At 52.4% G+C, this 23,507-nt stretch overlaps 1 protein-coding gene across 5 annotated transcripts in view; it reads left to right on the forward strand.

Annotated features, from left to right (window-relative positions):
- INCENP (inner centromere protein) overlaps positions 1-19,122 on the forward strand; it is a 26,984-nt gene extending 7,862 nt beyond the window's left edge. For 3 of the 5 annotated variants that reach the window (XM_082477897.1, XM_082477894.1, XM_082477895.1), the window contains 14 exons: positions 1,770-1,821; positions 2,664-2,721; positions 2,803-2,920; positions 4,013-4,064; positions 4,525-4,642; positions 4,712-4,846; positions 11,268-11,479; positions 11,645-11,765; positions 12,122-12,244; positions 13,556-13,686; positions 15,333-15,411; positions 15,591-15,698; positions 16,962-17,112; positions 18,593-19,122. In XM_082477897.1, the coding sequence (XP_082334023.1) occupies positions 1,770-1,821; positions 2,664-2,721; positions 2,803-2,920; positions 4,013-4,064; positions 4,525-4,642; positions 4,712-4,846; positions 11,268-11,479; positions 11,645-11,765; positions 12,122-12,244; positions 13,556-13,686; positions 15,333-15,411; positions 15,591-15,698; positions 16,962-17,112; positions 18,593-18,807 (1,673 nt within the window). In that variant the 3' untranslated portion in view covers positions 18,808-19,122. The remainder of the gene's footprint in view (positions 1-1,769; positions 1,822-2,663; positions 2,722-2,802; positions 2,921-4,012; positions 4,065-4,524; positions 4,643-4,711; positions 4,847-11,267; positions 11,480-11,644; positions 11,766-12,121; positions 12,245-13,555; positions 13,687-15,332; positions 15,412-15,590; positions 15,699-16,961; positions 17,113-18,592) is intronic. The other 2 variants (XM_082477896.1, XM_082477898.1) reach the window with 1 other exon arrangement.
- Positions 19,123-23,507: the final 4,385 nt, after the last annotated feature.

A 23,507-nucleotide genomic window follows, 5' to 3' on the forward strand; every position in this document is an offset into this window, starting at 1 on the left:
TGTTGGTTTTTTTTTTTTAAGAAAAAATAACAGTTTTCCAAACAAAAATGTGATGAGGAGACTGGCGTTATTCTGCATTTTGCAGATCCCATTCATGTGTGGCTTAAAAGAAGACAGCTGGGTTCTGCATTCAGTCTGTTGCGTTGTGTTGTTTGGGTTCAAATATATGAAGAAAATCTGGCCTTACACAGATACGTAGTTGGAAAAGGGAAGAGTACTTTAAAAGCCTTGTCAGGTAATGGTGCATATTCTTTTTTTTTTTTTTCCAGATAATTTGTGCATACTCACAAATATGTGGAGTTATGCACATCTTCCAGATGTCGACACACTTCATTATGTATTTTTTTAAAGGAGCACATTTGCTTTCTGGTCTCATCAGAAACATCTTTAGGTATTGGGAAGCTATGAAGTTCATGGTGGTGGATACAAGTTCCAAAATTCTATTTTTGGCTTTTTTGGGGGCTCAGTTTTTTATTCTTGGCAACAAATACTGTTTGTTTTATTTGAAGGGACAGACTCCCTTTGTTCATTTTTAAGAAAATGTCTGCCAAATACCCAAGCTTGATTAGCCATAGTTTGTCAGTTGTTCTTTGACTTAAAAACAGCATTCCGTTAAAAAAGGGGCCAGTTCAGCTGAGACCTCAGACCCCCGTGCTTTTCAGAGACTTGGCTATGCAGCCCAAGAGCATTTTTGCATACTTCCTACTTTATCACATAGTGTATTAGAAAGACATGTACTTAAGTTTAGATTTAATAAAATGAATAGTTTTCATTCCTTCACCAAGGACATTCTTAAGTGAAACCAGACCTTTCCGTCCCGAGTGTGGGGTGCAGTTTGGTACCCAGGCTTCGCACTTTACCTCCATTGCTTTCACTCTGTCAGGGCAAATCTCAACACCGTGAAAAGGGAAGATAACATTTTGGTGTTACGGTGGAAATAGTTAGGACCTCGTGGGTCCCCCGAAAGGGTCCTCCTCTTGGGCACTCGACTTCCAGAACCCCGGAGTACACCTTGAGAACCGCTGGCCAGGACATCCTCCTTCCTCCCCCTCCTCCTTCGCGACCTTCTTACCTTCTTATCCTTTACGTCCCAGCCTCCAGACCAGCTCGGCTTCCCATCACAGGCTTTTCAAGTCCTCTGCTCGTTTCTGTCATGGCACATGTCACATGTCGGTTACAGGATTATCTGATGATTATCTAGACCAGGTCGTGGCCCAGTCTGGTTTGCTCTCTGTTGGGTCCCCAGGGCCTGTGCATGGTAGACCCTCGACATATGTTTGTTGAATGAATAAGCTGCTTTGTGTCGGCCTGTGCTGGGAGTTGGAGGCTTGGAGCTGGACATCGTCCCTCTTCCCAGGATACTCCCAACCCAGTGAAGGAGCCAAGACGTGCCCTCAGATGGGCATGTTACCCTCTAGCGGGTAGCAGGAGCCATCAAGCCAGCAGCTCTGTTGAGGGTGTTAGGAGTCAAGGGAGTGCTGACGGCAGGGCTCTGCACCCAGGGAAGGGGGAGAGGTCTACGGGGTCGAGAGGGTCTGTGTCTAGTGAAGGGAGGGGTCTGCAGGTGGAGAGGGTCTCTGTCTAGTGAAAGGAGGGGTCTGCAGGTGGAGAGGGTCTCTGTCTAGTGAAAGGAGGGGTCTGCAGGTGGAGAGGGTCTGGCTGCAGATGAGAAGTGGCAGAGCCCCCATCAGAGCCTGGTTCCCTGGACCTCTTGGAGGGGCACCTGGCTGATTCTGAGGGCATCTTTTGTTCCTTTGTTTTCCCGTCAGGCCACAGTTACCTGGAGAGGCTCCTGAATGTCGAGGTGCCCCAGAAAGTGAGGTGAGTTCAGTTCCAGGGCTTGGGGACTTTCCCAGGGCTGGGCAGGGCACACGGGGGGGCCTTTCTAGGTGAGCCCCACAGGTGGAGGCGTTTCCTGTGCTCGAGCCTTCCCTCGTCACAGGGACTGCCCCTGGGCTGCCCACTGCTGCCCCCTGCCCCTGCCCCAGTCTTACCAGGCAGTGCCACCCGGGTGTCAGGTCTTCCCGAATTGCTTGTCAACATCGCTCGTCAGTCCTGGCCTGGTCTTGACCCCTCCAAGCCTTACCCTGGGGCCTGGGCTCCATTGATTTGTCAAATCCAAAGGCCTGTGGTTGAGCCAGTGCAGCCATGAGGAGCCAATTCAGACTGGGGTGGGTGGCAGGGGGGGTTGGTGGGGTGCTTCCTGCTCCAGGCTTACACCCCAGCACTGCTTTGAGCCAGTGCTCCTTTTCCTGGAGGCCACGTCCTGCCATCACTAAAACTATTCCACCACCACCACGACTCCCTGCTCTGGAGCAGAGGGGCAGTGCTTGGGACGGGGAGACCGGTGACTGTGCCGGCCCCACGGTGCATGGAGAACGGGCCTCAAAAGAGACGTGGCTCATTCAGGCCAAAAGGGTTGAGACGGAGCTGGGAAAGGGCCGACCTCCCGAATCAAGACCCTGATGGAATATAAGTGAAGCCAAATTCAGAAGCTGGCACCCCGTGCCTGCCCAGGCTGCAGACTTAAACCACGGAGCCACTGACTCTGGCTGCCCATCCTCCCGTCCCTCCTAGGTCGCTAGCCCAGGGCGTAGGGGAGGCGCTCCTGTGGGGAGGCTTGGGCTGGGCGGGTCCCACAGTGCCCCCTGCTCTGCTTCCAGCCCCAAGGCGGAGGAGCCCAGCAAGGAGGCTGAGCCAGAGGAGGCGGCCGAGCCAGAGGTGAGGCAGGCGGGCAGGCCAGGGAGGGGCGGGCCTGCGAGTCCCATGTGCAGACCCCTAAAGCCATGGTTCTTCCCTTAGGTCCCCAAGAACAATGGCAGTGCCTTGCGGCTCCGCAGTGCCACCAAGATCGCCATTAGCACGCCCGGCTCGCAGCCTGCAGCCGGTGGCCAGGGGACGCCCTCTGAAGGGCGGCAGGGTGAGTCTCCTGACCTACAGACACTCAGGGCCATGCAGGCCGTGGTAGCCTCGGCCTGACTTTCTCTTGGAGGAGATGCAAGCCCGGTTTTCTGGGCTGAGAGGCCGAGGGAAAATGAGACCCAGGGTGCAGCGATCTCCTTCGAGTCTGCACGTTTCATCTCGCACCTTTTGGCTGGAGCCGCTGCCGAGTGCCACTGGGTGGCCATGGCTGGTTGGTGCAGGAAGCTGGGGGTGGGACCCAATGAATTGGGGCATTAACTGTGAACGTGCCAGGTCAAGGCCTTGAGCCTCACTCCAGGGCGGAGCAGGAGGAACTGTGTCCTGGGGTGTGAACAGCTGGCCTCGTGTTCTGTCTCTGCCGCTGGCTTACTTCTCACCTCTGTGGCTCTCCTGGCTAAACGGCGTGAGAGCTGTGGGCTCTGGGGCCTGGACTGCATCTCCCTGGTGGGAGGAACACTGTAGCCATGAGATCTGGAACACGGCTCCCCCGCTGCTGGATGGGCTTAGGACAATGGCCATGCCAGCCCCATAGGCCCCAGGGGGCTGCCGGGGCCCTTTGGAGTAAAGAGTCGGAGAGCCGGGGGAGAGATCGGCGCTTCCTCCTGGCGGCAAAATGAAACATACAGACCCGCACCCCACATGTTGACCCTGCTCGGGAGGCCCCCGCCCCCGTGCCAGCCCCACCTGAAAGGGCCGGGAGGAGTGGGATTTCGAAGCCAGTCAAGGGGCCTGTTAGAGCTTGCAGCTTCTGTAGGTTTCTGCCCCTGAAAGGGCTCTGCCCCCGGCTCTCAGTGTTAGAGGTGGGTGGGATGTGGTGAGGGCCACCTCGATGGGACAGTCCTGCTGTTCTCGCCCTGGAGGCCAGGCCTGGGGGTGAGGGATCTGCGGGCTGGGAGCAGCATGCCAGCTCTGCGCGTCCCCGCAGATGGGTCAAGGCCAGGCGGTACTAAGGCTGGTGCTTCTGCTCCTGGCTACCCTGGGGTCTGCGGGGAAGAGAGCCTCGCCCCTGCCACAGCTGCTGCCGGCGGGCGCTTTCCCCTGACCCCTCCATGCTCTCCTGATCGCCCCCCTGAAACTGCTCTCTCCGCAGAGGCCAAGACTGACCAAGCAGATGGCCCCAAGGAGCCGCCTCAGAGTGTCAGGTTTGCATGTGGGAAGGCGTGTGACCTTCAGGTCAGGCGGTCCATTTTGAGGGGACCAGAGGGGCATGAACCTTGAGTCCTCCCTCGGGAAGGGTGGGCGTGTAGTCAGGGGCCTCCGTGTCCTCTCAGCAGGGGTGGGGCCTGGCGCTCTCACTTAATAACGGAGGTGGCTTCGGGCTGTGGGAGGAGCCTGGCCTGGGGGTGGGCGACGGGATCCCGGACCCCCATCCTCCTGCGTCCTCCTGGCCGTGTGACCTTGGACTGGTCACTCCCCTTCCTCTGACTGGGCGGCAGAGGGTCGATCAGGGAGACCCCACCTCTGCAGTGCCTTTCAGTCTGGAGTCCCGGGGGCTGGGCCCAGTTCCGTTCACAAGGGTGACCTTTTCTGGGGCGTGGCGGGGGGCGCTGGGGGGGCCGCGAGGGCGGGCCCTGTGACGCGGCTGCCTCCCCGCGCCGGCAGGAGGAAGCGCAGCTACAAGCAGGCCGTGAGTGAGCTGGACGAGGAGCAGCAGCTGGAGGGCGAGGAGCTGCAGCCCCCCAGGAGCAAGACCCCTTCCCCGCCCTGTGCCGCCAGCAAGGTGAGTGCGCGGCTGCCCTCCCTCCGCCCCCTGCCCCGCCCACGGGGTCTGACCCTGGTCCCGCCGCAGGTGGTGCGGCCCCTCCGGACCTTCCTGCACAGCGTGCAGAGGAACCAGACGCTCATGACCCCGACCTCGACCCCTCACAGCAGCGGCATGAAATCCTTCATGAAGCGCAACACTCCCCTGCGCGTGGACCCCAAGGTGAGGGCGGCCTGGCTGAAGGCTGCAGTGTGTCCCCAGGCTGCTGGGAGCGGCGGGGGCCTGGGCCAAGGCGGGTGTGACCTGGCACTGGGCAAGGACCAGCTTGAGCCCCTGTGGCCCTGGGCTACCTTGACGTCTGGGGACTGTCCTGACTCCTTGGGCTCTGCACTGCAGCCTAGAGGCTTGGCCGGCTCAGGGTGACCTCCCGGGTCTTGGATCCGGGGCTGGGAAGTTGCAGAATTGGCCTGGCTGGCCACCGCCATGGCCATCCATCCCCAGGCACCGCCCCCGTTCCCTCCTGGCGGCCTGAGTAGTTAAGGTGAGGAACTCACGTGGACGCTGACTTGTTGGGGATGAGGGCTGGGTGACGTGAGAGGAGGTGGTGGCGCTGGGAGAGGGCGCAGGCCCCAAGCAGACCCACTGGCGTCTTCAGGACGGCGGCCTGCTTTCCAGGATGCCCTCCACCTGGCATTAACTCTTGGCTTTTTCCTTGTCTCCTCTCCTCCACAGTGCAGCTTTGTTGTAAGTAAAGCCTTTCCCTGTCCTTGTAACCTAGCTCCACCAGCACTTACCCGCCGTAGCCCTGTTCCTGCAAAACTGACAGCACTTGTAGAGGCACTAACATCAGTGGGAGCGTTAAGGGGGCCGGGAGGTGGGAGGTGAGCTAGAGTTGCTGGCTGGCTGGCCCGCCGGCCCAGCAGTTCTGGAGCCGGCGTCCTCCCTCTGCAGAGCCTGCCCAGGAGGACGAGAGAGGGTGTGACCTGCGACTGGTCCCCAGGCAGGAGGAAGCAGAGGGGGTGTGACCTGCGATGGGTCACCAGGGCCACATCTTGCAGTGTTCCCCCCCAGCCATGTCCCTCCCACCTCCCCGGTGCCGGGCTTGCCCTCAGCGTCTGGGGCTGGAAAGAGAATAGACAAGGCATCTCTGATCCCAGGCCACTGAGATTTACAGGATCGCAGACCTAAGCTGCTGCCTTGAGGGGCGGGGCAGTGGGGGAAAGGAGATCTGGGTCTGCTGGGTAACGGTGGAGCTGTCAGTGCCATCCTCCAGAAAGAAGGCCACAGAAGCTGTTCTCTTCTCAGATACCCCAGAGCTGAGCTGGACCACCGGCTGTGTGCAAGGAGCCATGGGGGCCTGGGACCTGCTCGGCCCACAGTCCCAGCTCCCAGGGTCTCCCGAGCAGCTGCAAGGCTGAGTCCTTTAGTGTCCACTGGCGCTTTGAAGGGCCACCTACCTGGAGGGCTTCTGCCTCCAGCCAGGGGTCTTAGGGCCTCAGCAGCACTGCCGTGGAGCTTGGCAAATCAAGAGGCTGCCCAGCAGCTGGACAGGCAGATCCTGAACTGGCCTCTCCTGCAAGAAGGCTGGTCCCGTCTGGGTGGACAGGGCCACAGCGTGTCATCCAACATGCCAGCAAGCAGGCTGTGTGGTCCTTATGTACCCGTTTTTGTGCCAGGGCCCTACTAGGCACCTGGGCCCACAGCAGTGAACCAGCCTTGGACTTTTTCCTCCTACAAGGAACTACCTGTGCCCCACCCAGACTGATCGGGGCCTTGCAGGAATGACCAAGAGGTTCAGGAAGCTGCCCTTTCCTGCTTTGGGGAGCCCAGGTCCCTGCATGCGGCATCTGCGCGGGTGGGACAGTCCTCGGGAGGCCAGGGGACCTACCTAGGTAGGTCGCTGTGACATTGGACTGGTTTCCTAACCTTTGGGCCTAAATTTCCTTGGCTACAAAGTGTGGAGACAGAGGTTCATTCAGGGAGATTGGATGAACCAGGGAGTAGTAGCAAATGTCAAGCACCCAGCACGTGGCTCGGCATGAAGTGGTTGTTTGATGGATGGCAGAGAGACTGCTCATTTGAGACCCCTGGAGGCAGAAGGGGCTGCACAAGCCCCTCCCACCCTCTGCTTTGGGCTTGATGGTGGCCCCTGGGGAGCAGCCCGCCTTCCAAGGTTGGGGCAGAGAGGAAGCACGGATTCTACGACCTAAGAAACTCTTGTTTTCTTCTATAAAATTCACAGTGCAACAGGATAAATTCTCTGACCTGGGCTGGGAAATCCTAATAGTCAAGCTTCAGGACAAAAGCCTGTTTTGCTGAGCCCTGCTGAGAGCAGGAGTCTGGGGGCAGGAAGAGAGGGTGGTGAGCGCTCTGGGTGCCACGTGGCCTTTGTTTCCCAGGTGCTTTCCTCATAGGCCAGCGGGCGGTGTGGCCTCTTGCTGAGTTTCCCTGGGTCCGTGTGGTTGGAGAGCAAAAGGCCACCTGCTCCGTCCCTGAGGGGGTCCTCCCAAAGGCCAGCATCCTCCGCCAGCCTGGCTTCCTACCCCAGCTTGGCTTCTATGACTCATGATCATCTCTCTTTCCATTTCTCTTTCCATCTTTAAAAAAAAAATTTTTATATTAAAAAACATTTTACAGTAAAATTTATGTTAAAAATTATCATACGGTGAAATCTATACTTTGTGAAAGCATAGGTTTATGTAACCACTACCACAGTTGGGTTGCAGAGCAGTTCCATCACCCCACAAAACTCCCACCCCTACCCTGTGTTCTTCATCACTATAGTTTTGTCTTTTTGAGAATGTCACATGAGTGGAATCATACAACAGGTGACCTCTTGAGATTGGCTTCTCTCACTCAGCATAATGCTTTTGAACTCAGTCATTACATTTGAAGTCAGTTTCTTGTAGACAGCATATAGTTGAGTCAGGGTGGTTGTTTTGTTTCTTTTTAAAATCTAACAGTGTCTTACTTGATATATTTAGTGGTATGTTTCAATTTATGTCTACCGTTTTATTATTGTTGTCTGTTACCTTTGTTTTTTTCTTCTGTTTCCCCTTTCTTGCCTTTTTTGGGGTCCCTTGATGTTTTTTAGTATTCCATTTTAATTGTCTCTTGCGATTTGGACTCTATCATTTTGAGGGTTTTTAATGGTTGTTCTGAGGCATTAAACACTTAACTTTGACAATCACTTTAGCATCGGTATCTTATCAGTTGAAGTGGAATGTAGAAACCTTGCCACCTATAGATGCCTTGACTTCCCACTGTGTGTGATCCTTGTCTTACATATTCCATCTCCATACATCGATGACTCCAGCAGAATAATTTTTGCTTTCAACTGTCAAACACTTTAAACAAACTCAAGAGGAAAAGAAGTCTGTTGATATTTACCCAGATATTTGTCATTTCTGTTGTTCTTCATTCTTGATGCTTCACCTTTCCTTCTGGTATCATTTCTCTTCTGTCTGAAAAACTTCCTTTAGCAATTCTTTGAGACTAAGTCTGCTGGCAACAAATTCTCTAGTTTTCCTTTATTTGAGAAAGTATTTCCCTTCATTTCTGAAGGATATTTTCACTGAATATAGGTAGAGTTCCGGATTAGCAGTTCTTTCCTTTTAGCAATCTTAAAATGTGCTCCTTCTGTCTGGCCTCCATACTTTCTGATGAGAAATCCCCAGTCATTCAAATCATTGCCCCCTGATAGATAATGTGTCTTTTATCTTCTGGTGCCTGCTTTTCAGAATTTTTTTTCCTTTGTTTTAATATTAAGTTTTTAGCAGTTTGATTCTTTTGTGGCTGGACATGGGTTTCCTTGGGTTTATCCTGTTTGGGTTTTGGTGACCTTCTTGAATCTGTAGATTTATATCTTTCAGCAAATCTGGACATCTTCAGCCATTACTTCTTCAAGGTTTTGTGTTTTTTTTCAGCATTTCATAGACTTTTTTTTTTTTTTGCCACACCACATGGCTTGCAGGATCTTCCCCAACCAGGGATTAAACCCAGGCCACCGCAGTGAAAGCCCAGAATCCTAACCACTAGGCCACCAGGGAAGTCCTCATAGAACTTTTGTTATCATCTCACAGTTCCCTCAGGCTCTGTTAATTTTTCTTCAGTATATTTTCTCTCTGTGTTTAGATTGGATAAATTTTATTGATTTATCTTCATGTTTTCTCCATTCTGCTCTTGGATCTGTCCACTGAATTTTTTTTTTTTTTCAGTTATTGTATTTTTAGTTCCAAAATCGCCGTTTGCTTCTTCTTTAGATCTTCTAGTTGCTGAGATTTTCTGTTTTTCCAGTTGTCTTAAGAGTGCTGTGATTATTTGTTGGAGCATTTTTGTCAGAGAATTCCAACCGGACATCTTGGCATTGGTGTCTGTTGATTGCCTTTTCCCGTGGGAGTTGAGATTTTCCTGGTCCTTGTATGCTTAGTAATTATGGATTGCAGCCTGCACATTTTGAATATAATGTTAGGAGACTCTGGGTCTTGTTTAAATCTTATGGAGACTGTTGATAGTTTGCTTTAGCAGTAACCCACTGGTTCTGGCTGTGGTTCCAACCTGCTTTCTGTGGCCTGTGGTTCCAATGTCCATTCAGATTTCAAAGCCTTTACAGTGCTCTTTGGATCTGTCGTGGGTGTGCCAGTCAGCGGTCCGTCTGGGATCTGGCAGGTGGCCTGTGAGTTTAGTTCTCAAAGTTTCAGGTGTGATAGTTCGGGTCAAATCCAAACATCTCCAGTTTGGTGCTGCGCCCGGGAATTCATAAAAACCTTATGGTATTACTTTCTCAATCTATCCAGTACTTTCCTCTTCTCTGGGGCTCCCCCTTTCTGCCCCCCAGCCAGGAAGCTGGGGCCTTAGTTACTCTGCTCTGCTGTGTGCTCCCCTAACCACGTGGAGGGCCTCCGACTGGGAGACAGAAAGAAAGGCAACAGTGTTTCCCAGCGTTTTGGGATCACAGCTCCATAGTGTGGCATGGAAGGTTCTCCTCCTTGAGTTTTGACTCTGCAGGTTCCAGTAACTGCTGCTGTCCCCGTTGCCACAGGATTGCTTGTGGGCCAGAGCATGAGAGAAGGGAGAAAAGAGGGAAAAAACCAGTGTTTTGAGTCAGAACCAGAGGGCTCTTCCCAGAGTTCTGTCAGCACCTCGGTGATCTCTTTGGGGTCTCAGGCTTCACTGAGTTAGTGCTGGAGGGAAAAAAAAGCATTCAGCTCATTGCTGGTTCGGTGATGCTTCAAAGTTTGGTCTCCTTCCCCAGTCTCCCTGCGGCTATTTACCTTGCAGAGGCCTCAAATAACTGCTCCGTGCATTCTGTTAGGTTATACAGCCACATGTAGTGGGAGAGACAGATGTGAGTGTTTACTCCATCTCACCCATAACTGGAGCCCTTCTCTCCATCTTTAGGCTGGTATTACCTCGGGGCTAGATTTCTAGGTGGGAAATCTGCAGTCAAGGTCAGCGGCCAAGGAGAAATGGACAGCAACTAGTACAGAGAGAGGGAGGCCGATGGGTGGCTTAGCCCAGACGTGGTGTCTAGTGGGAGCCAGGCTGGGGTGAGGGGTGGGCCTCTAGTCCAGGTCCCAGCCTCTACCCTTATCCCCTGACCGTTACTGGTGAAGCACCAGTCTCGTCCTTGGCCAGGGAGGGCTTGGAGGCCCCGCCTGTCCTGCTGGTTGCCTACTGCTATGGCCATGCCCCTGGGGCTTTCTGGGCCTGTGGAGGAGGAAGGTACCAGCATCGATCTGCAGAAGCAACTAGGACTTTTAAAAAGTTGTTTTTGAAATTGGTATGTAGCCATATCACAAGAAGTTTGGAAAATGAAGGGGAAAAAAAATGCCATCCCTAATCTATGTCACCAGCCTATATAGTAGTAACCTCTGTTAGCATTTGACAGTATTTTCTTTTTTTTTCAACTATTAGGAAAGAGTCGATACACAGTGTGTGTGTGTGTGTGTACACTCATAAAAGTTATAAAGCATAATAATAAAAAATTAACACATGTGTACCCATCCACCCCCTTAAATAGAACATTAACCATAACTTTCAAAGCTGCCTTTCTGTCCCTTCCCAATCTGGTTCTTTTTTTAATTATTATTATTACTTTTGGCTGTGTTGGGTCTTTGTTGCTGCACATGGGCTTTCTCTAGTTGTGGCGAGCGGGGGCTACTCTTCCTTGCGGTGCGTGGGCTTCTCATTGCGATGGCTCCTCTTGTTGCAGAGCACAGGCTTTAGGCACGAGGGCTCAGTAGTTGTGGCTCGCGGGCTCTAGAGCGCGGGCTCAGTAGTTGTGGTGCACGGGCTTAGTTGCTCCGCGGCATGTGGGATCTTCCCGGACCAGGGCTTGAACCCGTGTCCCCTGCATTGGCAGGCGGATTCTCAACCACTGCACCACCAGGGAAGTCCCTCGTTCTTAACTCTTTTTTCAAATATAATTTTTTATATAGTTATAACCTCTGCTAACAGAGGTTACTATAGGCTGGTGAGGTAGATTAGGGATGGCATTTTTTTCCTTTATTTTCCAAACTTCTTGTGATGCGGCTACATAATAGTTTCAAAAACAACTTGTTAAAAGTACTAGTTGGCTCAGCAGGTCAATCTGGATCATCCAGTCTTGAGCCTGACTTTTGTGTTGCCCACAACTTGGCAGGGCTCAGGTGAGGGCACTCGTGACGCAGGCCCTTGGGAGGCCTTTGGGGTCGTCCTGGCCCAGCGCGGGGCTGCCCTCACTCCCCCACCGCCACCCCCCCAGGAGAAGGAGCGACAGCGCCTGGAGAACCTGCGGCGGAAGGAGGAGGCCGAGCAGCTCCGCAGGCAGAAGGTGGAGGAGGACAAGCGGCGACGGCTGGAGGAGGTGAAGCTGTAAGTGCCCGCCCCCCCCCGGCCCCCTCCGGCCCCCCTCCGGCTCCCCTCCGGCCCCTCCTCCAGCCCCCCCCGGCTCCCCTCCGGACCCCCTCCGGCCCCCCTCCAGCTCCCCCCCGGCTCCCCCGGCCTTGCTGCGCCCCCATGACCACCGTGTGCCCACAGGAAGCGTGAGGAGCGCCTCCGCAAGGTGCTGCAGGCCCGGGAACGGGTGGAGCAGATGAAGGAGGAGAAGAAGAAGCAGATCGAACAGAAGTTTGCTCAGATCGACGAGAAGACGGAGAAGGTGCTTCCGTGGGCTGTGCCCTGGCGGGACCCAGGCCCGTCACACTGGGTGGCCCGAGGGTTAGGACTGGACCCGTCCGGAAGTTACGGGTTTGACGCCCTGTATCCCTCTCCTGGCCGGCCGTGGGCCGTGGGGTCTGTTCTGAGCCAGTGGAGGGTGGAAGGGCTGCCCTGGACCGAGCACAGCCCTGCGCTCCTGGCAGGACTGGCTCCCGGGTGCCCCCTCCCCTGGGCTGTGGGGAGCAAGTCGGGGCCACAGGGACGTGGAGTGTCTGCCCCGCAGAGTACTGGGCCCCACCCTGTACGGCTGAGTGGCGGGGGGCTGCTCCAATGGGCGTCTGTGGGTGGGCTCCGCAGGCCAAGGAGGAGCGGCTGGCCGAGGAGAAGGCCAAGAAGAAGGCAGCGGCCAAGAAGATGGAGGAGGTGGAGGCGCGCAGGAGGCAGGAGGAGGAGGCGCGGAGGCTCAGGTGGCTGCAGCAGGTACGAGCGCCGGGCTCGGGCGTCAGGAGGAGGCGGGGGAGGGCGGCGCTGCCTCTGTGCCCCTGCACCGCTGGGCACACCCCCCTCTGTCGGATTGATCTTGGTGGGTCTTGCTGCCTTGAGCTCACAAGGAGGTTTAACAAAGGCCATGGAGATGGGGACGGTGACGGTGACCTGCCTTGTGTTTTCTGTAGAGGCAGCAGTTTGAGGGTTAAGTGCACGGAGTCTGGAGCCAGACTTCCGATCTCAGTTCTGCCATCTATTAGCTGTGTGACCCTGGGTGGGTTACTTGACCTCTCTGTGCTTTGGTTCCTTCAGGTAGCAGTGGTATCTACTCGATAGGGTTGTTGTGAGGATTAAACGTTCTGCCTCTAAGATTATGGGCCTACCTCTTCCTGGGAACTGTCGGTCTTATGGCTCTAGGGAACACAAAGCTGTCATTAGGGGGTTATAAGACTAATGGCTAAAATTTATTGAGTATTTACATAGTGCCAGGCACTGTTCTAAGTGCGTCATGTGTATAAACTCAGCAGTCTTACGAGGTGTGGGCGTGACTGCTGTCCCCATTTTATCAATGAGGGTAGAACCGAGGCCAGGAGGCTTCTGTGACTTGCCTCGTGTCGCCCAGCTCATGAGTTTGGCTCCATCCAGTCTGTACCCTTAACTACTAAATCTGCTGCTGCAGCAAAAGAAGTTGTCGCAAGATGCTCCTCAAGCCGGTTGCAGTGGTCCTTGTGGATGGAGCCTTGTATGGGGTGTCCCTGGGCTCAGCCCCTGCTGTTCCTTTTTTTTTAAAATTTATTTATTTTTATTTATTTTAAAAATTTTTTGGCTGCGTTGGGTCTTCTTGCTGCGCGGGCTTTCTCTAGTTGCGGCGAGCGGGGGCTACTCTTCGTTGCGGTGCGCGGGCTTCTTATTGTGGTGGCTTCTCTTGTTGAGGAGCATGGGGTCTAGGTGCGCAGGCTTCAGTAGTTGTGGCGCGTGGGCTCAGTAGTTGTGGCTCGCGGGCTCTAGAGCACAGGCTCAGTAGTTGTGGCGCACGGGCTTCATTGCTCCGCGGTGTGTGGGATCCTCCTGGACCAGGGCTCGAACCCGTGTCCCCTGCATTGGCAGGCGGATTCTTAACCACTGCACCACCAGGGAAGCCGGCCCCTACTGTTCTTGACGCAAGAGGAGCTGCTGGGAAGGACAGGCCCTCCGTCCAGCTGCTCCTCCCCCCCACCCCCCCACCCCGTTCCTCCCTCCCAGACCCGCTCTTGCCTCTCCAGCCCAGGCTGGCCTGTGGGCCCTGACCTTGCTCTCTGGTCACAGGAGGAGGAGGAGAGGCGCCACCAGGAGCTGCTGCAGAAGAGGAAGGAGGAGGAGCAGGAGCGGCTGCGGAAGGCGGCCGAGGCCAAGCGGCTGGCGGAGCAGCGCGAGCAGGAGCGGCTCCAGGCCGAGAGGTGAGGGGTCCCGGTGGCCCAGCCCCCAGGTGACCTTGCAGCACCTCGTCGTCACATCTGCTGTCGTCCTGTGCGTGCGTGTGGCTGAGAGGCAGATGGAGCCGTCACCTAGAGGCAGCTCCCGCCTTCACTCGGGAGTTTGGAGAAGAAGGACAGGCTTTCTTCCTGGCTCCAAACAAGGCGAACCACCCAGACGTGGTGTGTTGGCTGCTGGAGATTCAGGGAGTAATGGCCAGGGTCACTCGGGATTGTGTCCCTGTTCTGCTTCCAGCCGGATGAGCTGAGCCCTTCGGTTCATTTTTTTCTCAGCTGACATAAGGGGGCGGGGGGGGACACAGGACGAGCCAGCATTTCTCAGCAGCCGCTGAGGGCCTCTGGGTGGGAGAGTCAGTCCACCGCATGCTGTGATTCATTGCGGGGCCTTCGGCATCCCTGGCTCCCGCCCACCACGCGTGCTCCTCTGGTGCTGGTGCTGACTCGGGTTCCCCCACCACCATTTCCCGACTGCCCCGCCTCCCCCCAACTGGGGACCGTGGCCGATGAGCCCTCGCAGAGGCAGGGGTCTCTGCGATAGGCAAGAGTTCCGCGTTTAGTTCCACAAGCGTTTACCCAAGGCCGGTCCCTGTGCCGGGTTGTGCCGGGGCCTGGGGATGCCGAGGAGGATAAGCCTCCGTCACCCCTGGCCGGGAGATCTGTGGGATCCTGCGCCTGTGTGCAGACGCAGACTCCGCCCGTGTGCGTGTGGACTCTCGGGTGGGCCCAGGCCCAGGCCTTGCCTCTCCCCTGCTTCCACCCCCTGGGGAACACCAGGCAGCACTTTTTTCCGTGTCCGTCTTTGTGGGTGGCTGCAGGCCCAGTGGAGAAGGAGGTGGGTCACAAGCAGAGGGCTGACTGCGTCAGGGCCATCGTGTTGTTTGGCACAAAGGGGTCCCTGGTCCTGTGGGCAGAATCAGAGACAGGAGTCTGGGAGGGGGACAGAGGGTGGCAGCTGATGTGGCTTTAGAATTGGATGTGTGTCGGGCGGCGCCAGGGGCTTCAGGGGGTGATGGTCATAATGTTTGGCAGCTCGGGCGGGTACCGAGCCACACGCTTTCCACACGTTTCCTTGTTTAATCCTCACTTGAAGACACCTGCAGCGTGGGTACCAGCTGCTCCACTTCCCAGAGGGGGACACAGGTCCAGAGAGGTTCCGTGACGTGTTTAGGGTCATGAGCGCATAAGTGGAGGTGGCTCTGAGCCCGTGAACGGCCCCTCCCTGCTTCGTGTCAGGCTTGGGGCCGGGTGTTGGCATGTGGGTCAGGACGAGTGGCGGTAGCTCAGATGACCTCATTTTGTTCTCGTGGCAGCTCTGGAGGAAAGGTGTTATGCTCCCCATTGTACAGCAGGCAAGACTGAGGCACAGAGATCTAAGTTGTGTGGAGGAGCGGGGGCCCAGTTTGGGGGGCCTCGAGGCTGAGTGCTCCTGCACCCTCGGCTGTGCACTCCTAGCCCCTTGGGCGCAAGCACAGCTGCTGGCTCTTAGCTGGCGTGCCCGTCCTGCCATTCCTTCTTCTACGGCGTGTGCCAGGGGCCTGGCTTCCCTGGCAAGGATGGAACAGGGCCGGGCCTCAGCTTCCTGCCCTGACAGGCTCTTGCTCGGTCCTCAGGGAGCTGCAGGAGAGGGAGAAGGCCCTGCGGCTACAGAAGGAGCGGCTGCAGAGGGAGCTGGAGGAGAAGAAAAAAAAGGTAAAGGGGAGCCAGGCCTGTGGCTCCCACGGGGTCTGCCCTGAGCTTTGGGCTGGGGAGGCCGGGTCCAGGGGCCCTGGTGCAGGAGCCGCCCTGCCTGCCTTGCTGCGCGCCGTTGGTGTGGGGGAGGGGAGGACGCACACGTGGTCTGTGACATCCCTCCGTCTGCCGGGTCCCAGGAAGAACAGCAGCGCCTGGCTGAGCAGCGGCTGCAAGAGGAGCAGGAGAAGAAAGCCAAGGAGGCCGCGGCAGCCAGCAAAAGCCTGAACGTGACCGTGGATGTGCAGGTGAGGCCCGGGCATCAGGGTGGAGAGGGCCCCCTGGCTCTGATTATTCTCTTCCCAGTAGCTGGAGGCACAGGCTGTATATATTAGGACCATAAGAAAGTGGAAGGATACAGTTGGACCAGTTGTATTTTTACTATTTTTGAAATATATCTTCTTTCTTATTCTGAAAGTAGAATTTGTTGTAGAAAAAAAAAAAAGAAAAGAAAAGAAACTAAACTTTATAAAAGAATATAAAGCAAAAGCAAAAGAAAGCTACCCCCAGAGGGAAAGTCTAAGTGGTGTATATCTTTCTATATTTTACGTATAAATACGTTTTATACACACGCTTTCTCTCACACACACATATACATAGTTTTAAATGGGCACAGACTATGCATACTGTCTTAGTCTGTTTGTGCTGCTACAACAAATTACCCTAGACTGGGTGGCTTAAACGACAGACATGCTGGGAAGTCCAGGGTCAAGGCGCTGGCAGATCCAGGGTCTGATGCGAGCCCTCCTCTGGTTCACAGACGGCCGTCTTCTCGCTGTGTCCTCACATGGCCAAAGGGGAGAGGGAGCTCTCTTTTCTAAGGGAACTAATCCCATTCATGAGGGCTCTGCCCTCATGACCTCAGTACCTCCCGAAGGCCCCACCTCCAAATACCATCACATCGTGGGTTAGGATTTAACATGGGAATTTGGGGGAGAATACAGACATTTAGTGCACAACACATACCATTTGGCAGTTTGATTTTTTCTCATTTTTTTCCTTTCATTTAATGTATCCTAGACATCTGTCTGTTTCACCGCTTGTAAATCTCTTACTTTTGACTGCTGTGTTCCAGTTAGTGGTACCAGAATGTCTTTAACCAGTCCCTTATGACAAGCATTTAGGCTATTAATGCTGTTACAAACAAAATGTGGTATAAAGTTTTCATTGCAACACGGTTTAAGATGTTGAAAACTTGGAAGTTAGCTGAACCGCATGGTTAAATTACAAATCGTGGGGTTCCCAGTGGAGTGCCCTGCTGCGGGTCACAGGACACACACTGACACGCTAACCTAGAAGGATGTTTACAACATACTTTCACATGAGAAAGGAAGACACGGAGTCATGTATGTGGTGTGATTTTTTTTTTTTTTTAATTAAAAAGCAACCCCCTGAACCTTTTTCTTTTTTCCCGTGAAATGAGGGGAGATGGCCAGAGCCCCATGCTCCTCAGTGGCGGGAGGTGCCAGCCTGCAGGGCAGGCAGCTGAAGGCCTTGTTCATCTTTTCCAGTCCCCAGCTTGCACCTCGTATCAAATGACTCCACAAGGACACAGGGCGCCCCCCAAGATCAACCCGGATAACTACGGGATGGATCTGAACAGCGATGACTCCACCGACGACGAGGCGCATCCCCGGAAGCCCATCCCCCACTGGGCCAGAGGTGAGCAGGGCCCGGAGCTCCCCAGGAGAGCTGGGTCCCCGCTTGTGACTTCGAGCCCTGGAGGGGGTGGCTCAGCGGCTGCGGGGGTCAGGAGCCCGTTGTACCCACGGGCTGGCAGCTTGAGTCGTTGGCCGACAGGTCTGCATCGGGCCTCGGGATGCGCCTGGGGAAGGGTGGGCGCCCTGTGGCCAGTGGGCTCATCTGAGGACCAGACCTACGATGTTGGGCGCTTCCATTCTCAACAGATACATTAGATTTCAGCTGGCTGCTGGCAGACTCTTATCGGGCTGCCCCTTTGGAGTCCCACCCAGCAGGCCACAGGGACCCAAATATGCTGCCTGGGGGTGGGAATAGAGCTAAGAGTAGCGGGGTTTCGGCAGCGCACAGAGCTGGAGCAAGGGGTTCCAGCCAACTGGGGGAGGAGTTGGAGATGGAGGAGGGAGTACTTGAGGCTCAGCAGGATTGGACGCTGAGTTTACAGGCCTCTAAACAGGAGTGTGGGTAAGTGTGAAGGTGCCACCTCAGGCCTGGGTGCAAGGCCTGCGGGGAGTGAGCAGGGCCAGTGCATGCAGCGGCTGCCTTACAGAGTTGGCCGAGCTGGGGTCAGGGCGGGCTGCAGTCTCACTCCCCGGAGGAAGGGCCCAGAACCCTGGAGGGGATCAGCACTGTAAAGAAGAGAGCTTGCTTTGTGAGTTTCACCTCATCTGAACCCCACAGTAACTGGAATCTGACTTTGTCTCCTTAACATCCAGTCATTCCAGAGGTGGCAGCGGGCAGGGGTCAGCGTGGCCGGAGAGCCGTTGACCTTTACCAGCCTACTTAAACTCTCACTCAGTTTTCCCATCTGTGGAATGGGGGTGCTAAGAGCACCCAGCTGAGAAGGGCTATCAAGGATGAAGTGAGTTAGCGTAGGAAGGCCTGGTGCGGGGCAAGTGCCGGGCACACATTCTGCTTCCCGACCCCGCCGGGGTCCTCCTCAGCCTTGCTGGCCGGGCTCTGAGCCACCGGCAGTGTCAGCCTGCACCAGGCGTCGTGGGGCTGTGGTGCTGATGAGATGAGTAGCCAACCAAGGCAGTCGAGGATGGCATCAGATGCTTTGGTTCTGGAGCTGGACTTGTCCTCAAATCCCGGCTCTGCGAGTCTCTAGCTGTGTGCCTTTGGGCGGATCTCACCCTTGTAAACCGGGGCGGGTAGAGGGCCTGCCTCCGAGGTGGCTGTGGGGATGAGGGGGTCATGCCAAGCGCCTGGCTCACGTGAGTCGCTAGAGAGCAGCTGTAAGAGCGCGCAGTGAGAGGTTATCAGTGTTTGTGGGGGGGGGGGGGAGCGGGAGGAGGAGGGCCCTGAGAGGAGCTGATTTGACAGGAGGTGAAGGAATGCTGAGGTGGAGAGGGCGACGAGGGCTCTTTGTGGGGGGCAGGGGGATGGGGCGGTTCAGGGGGAACCCCAGGGCAGTGACCCAGCCCTTGGTGTCCTCCTGCAGGCACCCAGCTTAGCCAGGCCATCATCCACCAGTACTACCACCCCCCGAACCTTCTGGAGCTCTTCGGAACCATTCTCCCACTGGACTTGGAGGACATCTTCAAGAAGAGCAAGCCCCGCTACCATAAGCGCACCAGCTCCGCCGTGTGGAACTCGCCGCCCCTGCAGGGCACCAGGGTCCCTGGCAGCCTGGCCTACAGCCTGAAGAAGCACTGAGCCAGGCCCTCGGGCCTGCTCAGCCGTCTCAGCCTTCATCTGTGTCTGTATGTCTGTGTCTCTGTTGGTCTGGTGCCATCCTGCCTGGTATCCTGTCGCTGAGGGTTCAGTCAAGTGTATATAAACGTCCTCTGTGGGCTACAGGTGGAAAGCGGCTCGGGCCTGTTGGGAGGCTGAGCTTGATGGGTGTTCGGGGAAGACCCAGGCCCAGCCTTGCCTGGTCTGCTGACAGCACTCTGTAAATAGATTGTTAGAGTTCAGCTGAATTTTAGCCTCTAGTGTTTGAGAGCTAGGTTAATAAAGTCTGTTCCTTCATGCCTGCTGTGAGTGTCATGAAGACTGGGCTTCTCTGCAGAAAGCCCTGGACCCTGGCCCTGTCTCGGGCCACTGGATGGGCTGGAGGAATAGGAACTGCTTATTCTCCTGGGGTGTGTGTCAAGGTCACCTGGGTCCCACCCCCAGAGATGCCGATGGAGTGGGTGATTCTGATGCCAGCCCTGGACAACCCTGAGAAACACTTCAGTTACTTTCATGTTGGGGCCGGTGACGATACTTCCTGTTTTTCTGGGGAGCGCCCTGCCTGTAAAGGGGGACTCATTCAGTGGGTAAGACCTGGAGTTGAGGTCAGGGGAATTGGGTTCCTGACACAGCTCTGCCGCTTAAGAGAGGCCCTCAGCCCCTCCACGCCTCAGGCTCCACCCACCCTTGCTGCACGGATGGTGAAAGGACTTAAGAACGTGGACGTGCCGCTGAAGCAGGAGATCTGGGTTAGGAAGGTGCCGCCTCTTGAAACTACCTCGGGACCAGTACATGCAAGTAGTTGAGATGTTTCTCCAACAAATCCAGGCAGCTGCTAATTAAATGCTTAGTGTCCATGGAAGCTGGCCCTGCCCCATCGCTGCCAACCATGTTCTAAACGTGCCACAACTTCATCATCTACTCCAGCCCCTGGAACGGGGGTTGGTGAATTGGGGCCTATGGGCCAAATCAAGTTGCAGTCCATTTTTGTAAAGTTTCGTTGGAAGCCGCCCAGTAGAAATGAACGCCTGTTTTCTCCGGCTACTCTGCTGAGGGCAGAGTTCAGTAGTTACAACAGAGGCCTTATGGTTCGCAAAGCTGAGAATATTTACTATGAACCTTTACAGAAAATGTTTGCTGACCCTGCTTTAGGACAAAATCAAAGCTGAATATAAGAGAGCTTTTTAAAATGAGTAAAGAGTGAATGCACACAACAGGCTGAAATCTAGAAGATTCCACCATGCAAAGAAAAACATTTTGCAGTTCATTCAAATACGGTGTGAATTTAAATTTGTTCCACATGTTCTCTGATGAGAAACTGTTGTGTTGAGTCAACTGGTGAGTGTGTCTTTGCCTGAAACCACAATGTCAAAATATTACCTCTTATAAAAGCATATTTATATAGTGTGTTTGAGAAAAAAATTGTCATTCAGCAAAAAGGTAGTTACAGGTTGCACTGCATCTTCACTAGTACTTGATATTGTCAGTGCTTCTTATTTTAGCCATTCTAATAGACGCGTAGTGAATTCTCTTCGTGGTTTTAATTTGCATTTCCGTAACAGCTGGTGATGGTGAACATCTGCTCATGTGCTTACTTGCCATCTGTGTATCTTCTTTGGCAAAGTGTTTGTTCAACTCATTTGTTCTTTTTTTTTACTGGGCCACGATTTCTTTCTTCATGTGCCTTGTGTTTGTTTTTGTTTTTGTTTTCTGCCATGCCACATGGCATGTGAGATTTTAGTTCCCCAACCAGGGGACCAGGTATCAAACCCGTGCCCCCTGCAGTGGAAGCACGGAGTCTTAACCACTGGGCCACCAGGGAAGTCCCTCATTTGTTCATTTTTAAATTGAGTTGTTAGTTTTCTTACTGTTGTGTTTAGAATCTCTACGTATTATGGATACAAATCTGATGTCAGATACGTGCTTTGCAGTATTTTCTCCTAGTCTGCAACTTGTCTCTTCATTCACTTAACAGTATTTTTCATAGAGCGAAAATTTTAATTTTGTTGAAATCCAACTTATCAACTTTTTTCCTTTTATGGACTGTGCTTTTTTGGCTTCATGTCTAAGAAATCTTTGTCTAGCCCCAGTTCTCAAAGATTTTCTCCTATATTTTCTTCTAAATAGTTTATAGATTTATATATTACATTTAGACTTATGATCTGTTTTGAGTTAATTTTTTTTTAATGTGAGGTTTATGTTTTTTGTTTTGGGGAGCATATAGATGGATGTCCAGTTGTTCTAGAACCATTTGTTTAAAAGACTATTCTTTTTCACTGAATTTCTTTTGTATCTTTGTGAAGAGTCAATCAGCCATGTTTGTATGGGTCTATTTCCAGACTTTGTATTCTCTTTCGTTGATCTATGGGTCTGTCCTTTTACCAGTACCACATGGTCAGGATTACCGTAGCTTGTATAAGTCTTAAAAATCTGGTAGTGTGATTTCTCCATCTTTATTCTTTTCAAAATTATTTTGGCTTTTCTATCAATTTTGCCTTTCTGTATGAATTTTAGAATCAGCTTATCTATACAAAAACACTGTGGGATTTTGATTGAAATTATATTAAATCTATATATTATAAGTTTGGAGAGAATTCACATGTTTATGATAGTGAGTCTACTAATCCATGAACATGATATATCTCTTCATTTATTTACATCTTTGGTTTCTTTTATCAGCATTTTGTAGTTTCAGCATGCAGATCCTGTATAAGTTTTGTTAGATTTATAGCTAAGTATTTATTTTCTTGGAGCTGTTATAAATGGTATTGTCCTTCTAATTTTGGTTTCTACTTGTTCATTGCTAGTATATAGAAATGCAGTTTCTATACTTTGACGTATTGACCTTGTATCTTGTGATGCAACTAAAGCAGTACTTAGAGGGAAATTTATAACACTAAATGCCTATGTTAGAAAAAGTGTCAAATCAATGACCTGAGCTTCCACTTTAAGAAACTAGAAAAAGAAGAGCAAACAAACATATAAGCAGAAGAAGGGAAATAACAAAGGTAGAGCAGAAGTCAATGACATTGGAAAGAGAAAAATGATAGAGAAAATTTTATTAAACCAAAAGCTGGTTCTTTAAGAAGCTCAAAAAAAAAAAAAATGTAAACCTCTGTTGAGACTGATAAGGAGAAAAAGAATAAACAAATGACCTATGTCAGGAATGAGAGGAAACACTACTACAGATTCCACAGATACTAGAACTAAAAGAGAATATTGTGAACAACTTATGGTAATTTGACAATTTAGATGACATGGACACAAATTCCTTGGAAGATAAAAATTATCTCAGTTCACTCAAGAAAAAATATAAAATCTAAACAGCCCTATCTATGACAGAAGTTTAATTTGTAGTTTAAAATCTCACAAAAAGGGTCTTCCCTGGTGGTACAGTGGTTAAGAATCCACCTGCCAACTCAGGGGACATGGGTTTGATCCCTGGTCTGGGAAGATCCCACATGCCGCGGAGCAACTAAGCCCATGCGCCACAACTACTGAGCCCATGCTCCACAACTACTGAGCCCGTGTGCCACAACTACTGAAGCCCGCGTGCCACAACTACTGAAGCCTGTGCACCTAGAGCCCATGCTCTGCAACAAGAGATGCCACCGCAATGAGGAGCCCTCGCACCTCAACGAAGAGTAGACCCTGCTTGCTGCAACCAGAGAAAGCCCGCACACAGCAATGAAGACCCAATGCAGACAAAAATAAATAAATAAATTTTTTAAAAAAATAAATAAAATCTCACAAAAAACCCTCTAGGCTTAGATCACTTTAGCAGTAAATGTTCAAGGAAGAAATAACACCAATTCTACACAACCTCTCCCAAGAAATCAAAGAGGAAAAAATATTTTCCTGCTCCATCTCTGTTGCCAACATTGCTCTGATCCCCAAACCAGACAAAAGACATTGTAAGAAAGGAAAGCTAGAAGATTACCTGCCACGAACATCAAGGTTCTTTGAGTTTTAGCCAATGAAATCCAACAAATGACTCATATAAAGAGCATAATATATCTTAACCAAATAGGGTTCATCCCAGCATTGCAAAGTAGGTTTAACATTTGAAAGTCAATTAATGTAATTCAACATATTAATACAGGGGGAAAATCATGTGAGTAAATTGATAGATACAGAAAGTGAGTTGGACAGTTTAACACTGATTCATGATAAAAGCTTTAAGCAAATAAGAATTTAAAGGGAATTTCCCCAGCTTGAAAAAGCCCTTCTACCAAAAAATCTTCAGCAAACATGGTGAATGTCTGGATGCATTCCTCCTACTAACAGGTCCAATGCAAGGATGTCCACTGTCGTTACTTCTGAACATTTTACTGGAGGTTCTAGCCAGTGCAAGAGGGCAGTAAAGAAAAAAGGTACAAGAAAGAAAGAATTAAAATTATATTCAGAGATGACTTGTAGAAAACCTGACAGTGTCTACAAAAGGATTAATAAGTGAGTTTAGCATGGATGCAGGATACAAGGTTAGTATATGAAAACCAGTTGTATTTCTATACACCTACCTTGCACAATCAGAAGTTGAAATTAAAAAACAATGCAATTGATAATGTCCAAAATTATCAAAATCTTAGGAGTAAATTTGACAAAAGATGTGAAAGACCTGTATAGTAAAAAAAAAAAAAATTGCTGAGAGAAACTAATGAAGACCTAAAAGGGATATGTAT

The sequence above is a fragment of the Balaenoptera physalus genome, assembly GCF_965194825.1.
Source record: "Balaenoptera physalus genome assembly, chromosome: 10".
Classification (NCBI taxonomy): domain Eukaryota; kingdom Metazoa; phylum Chordata; class Mammalia; order Artiodactyla; family Balaenopteridae; genus Balaenoptera; species Balaenoptera physalus.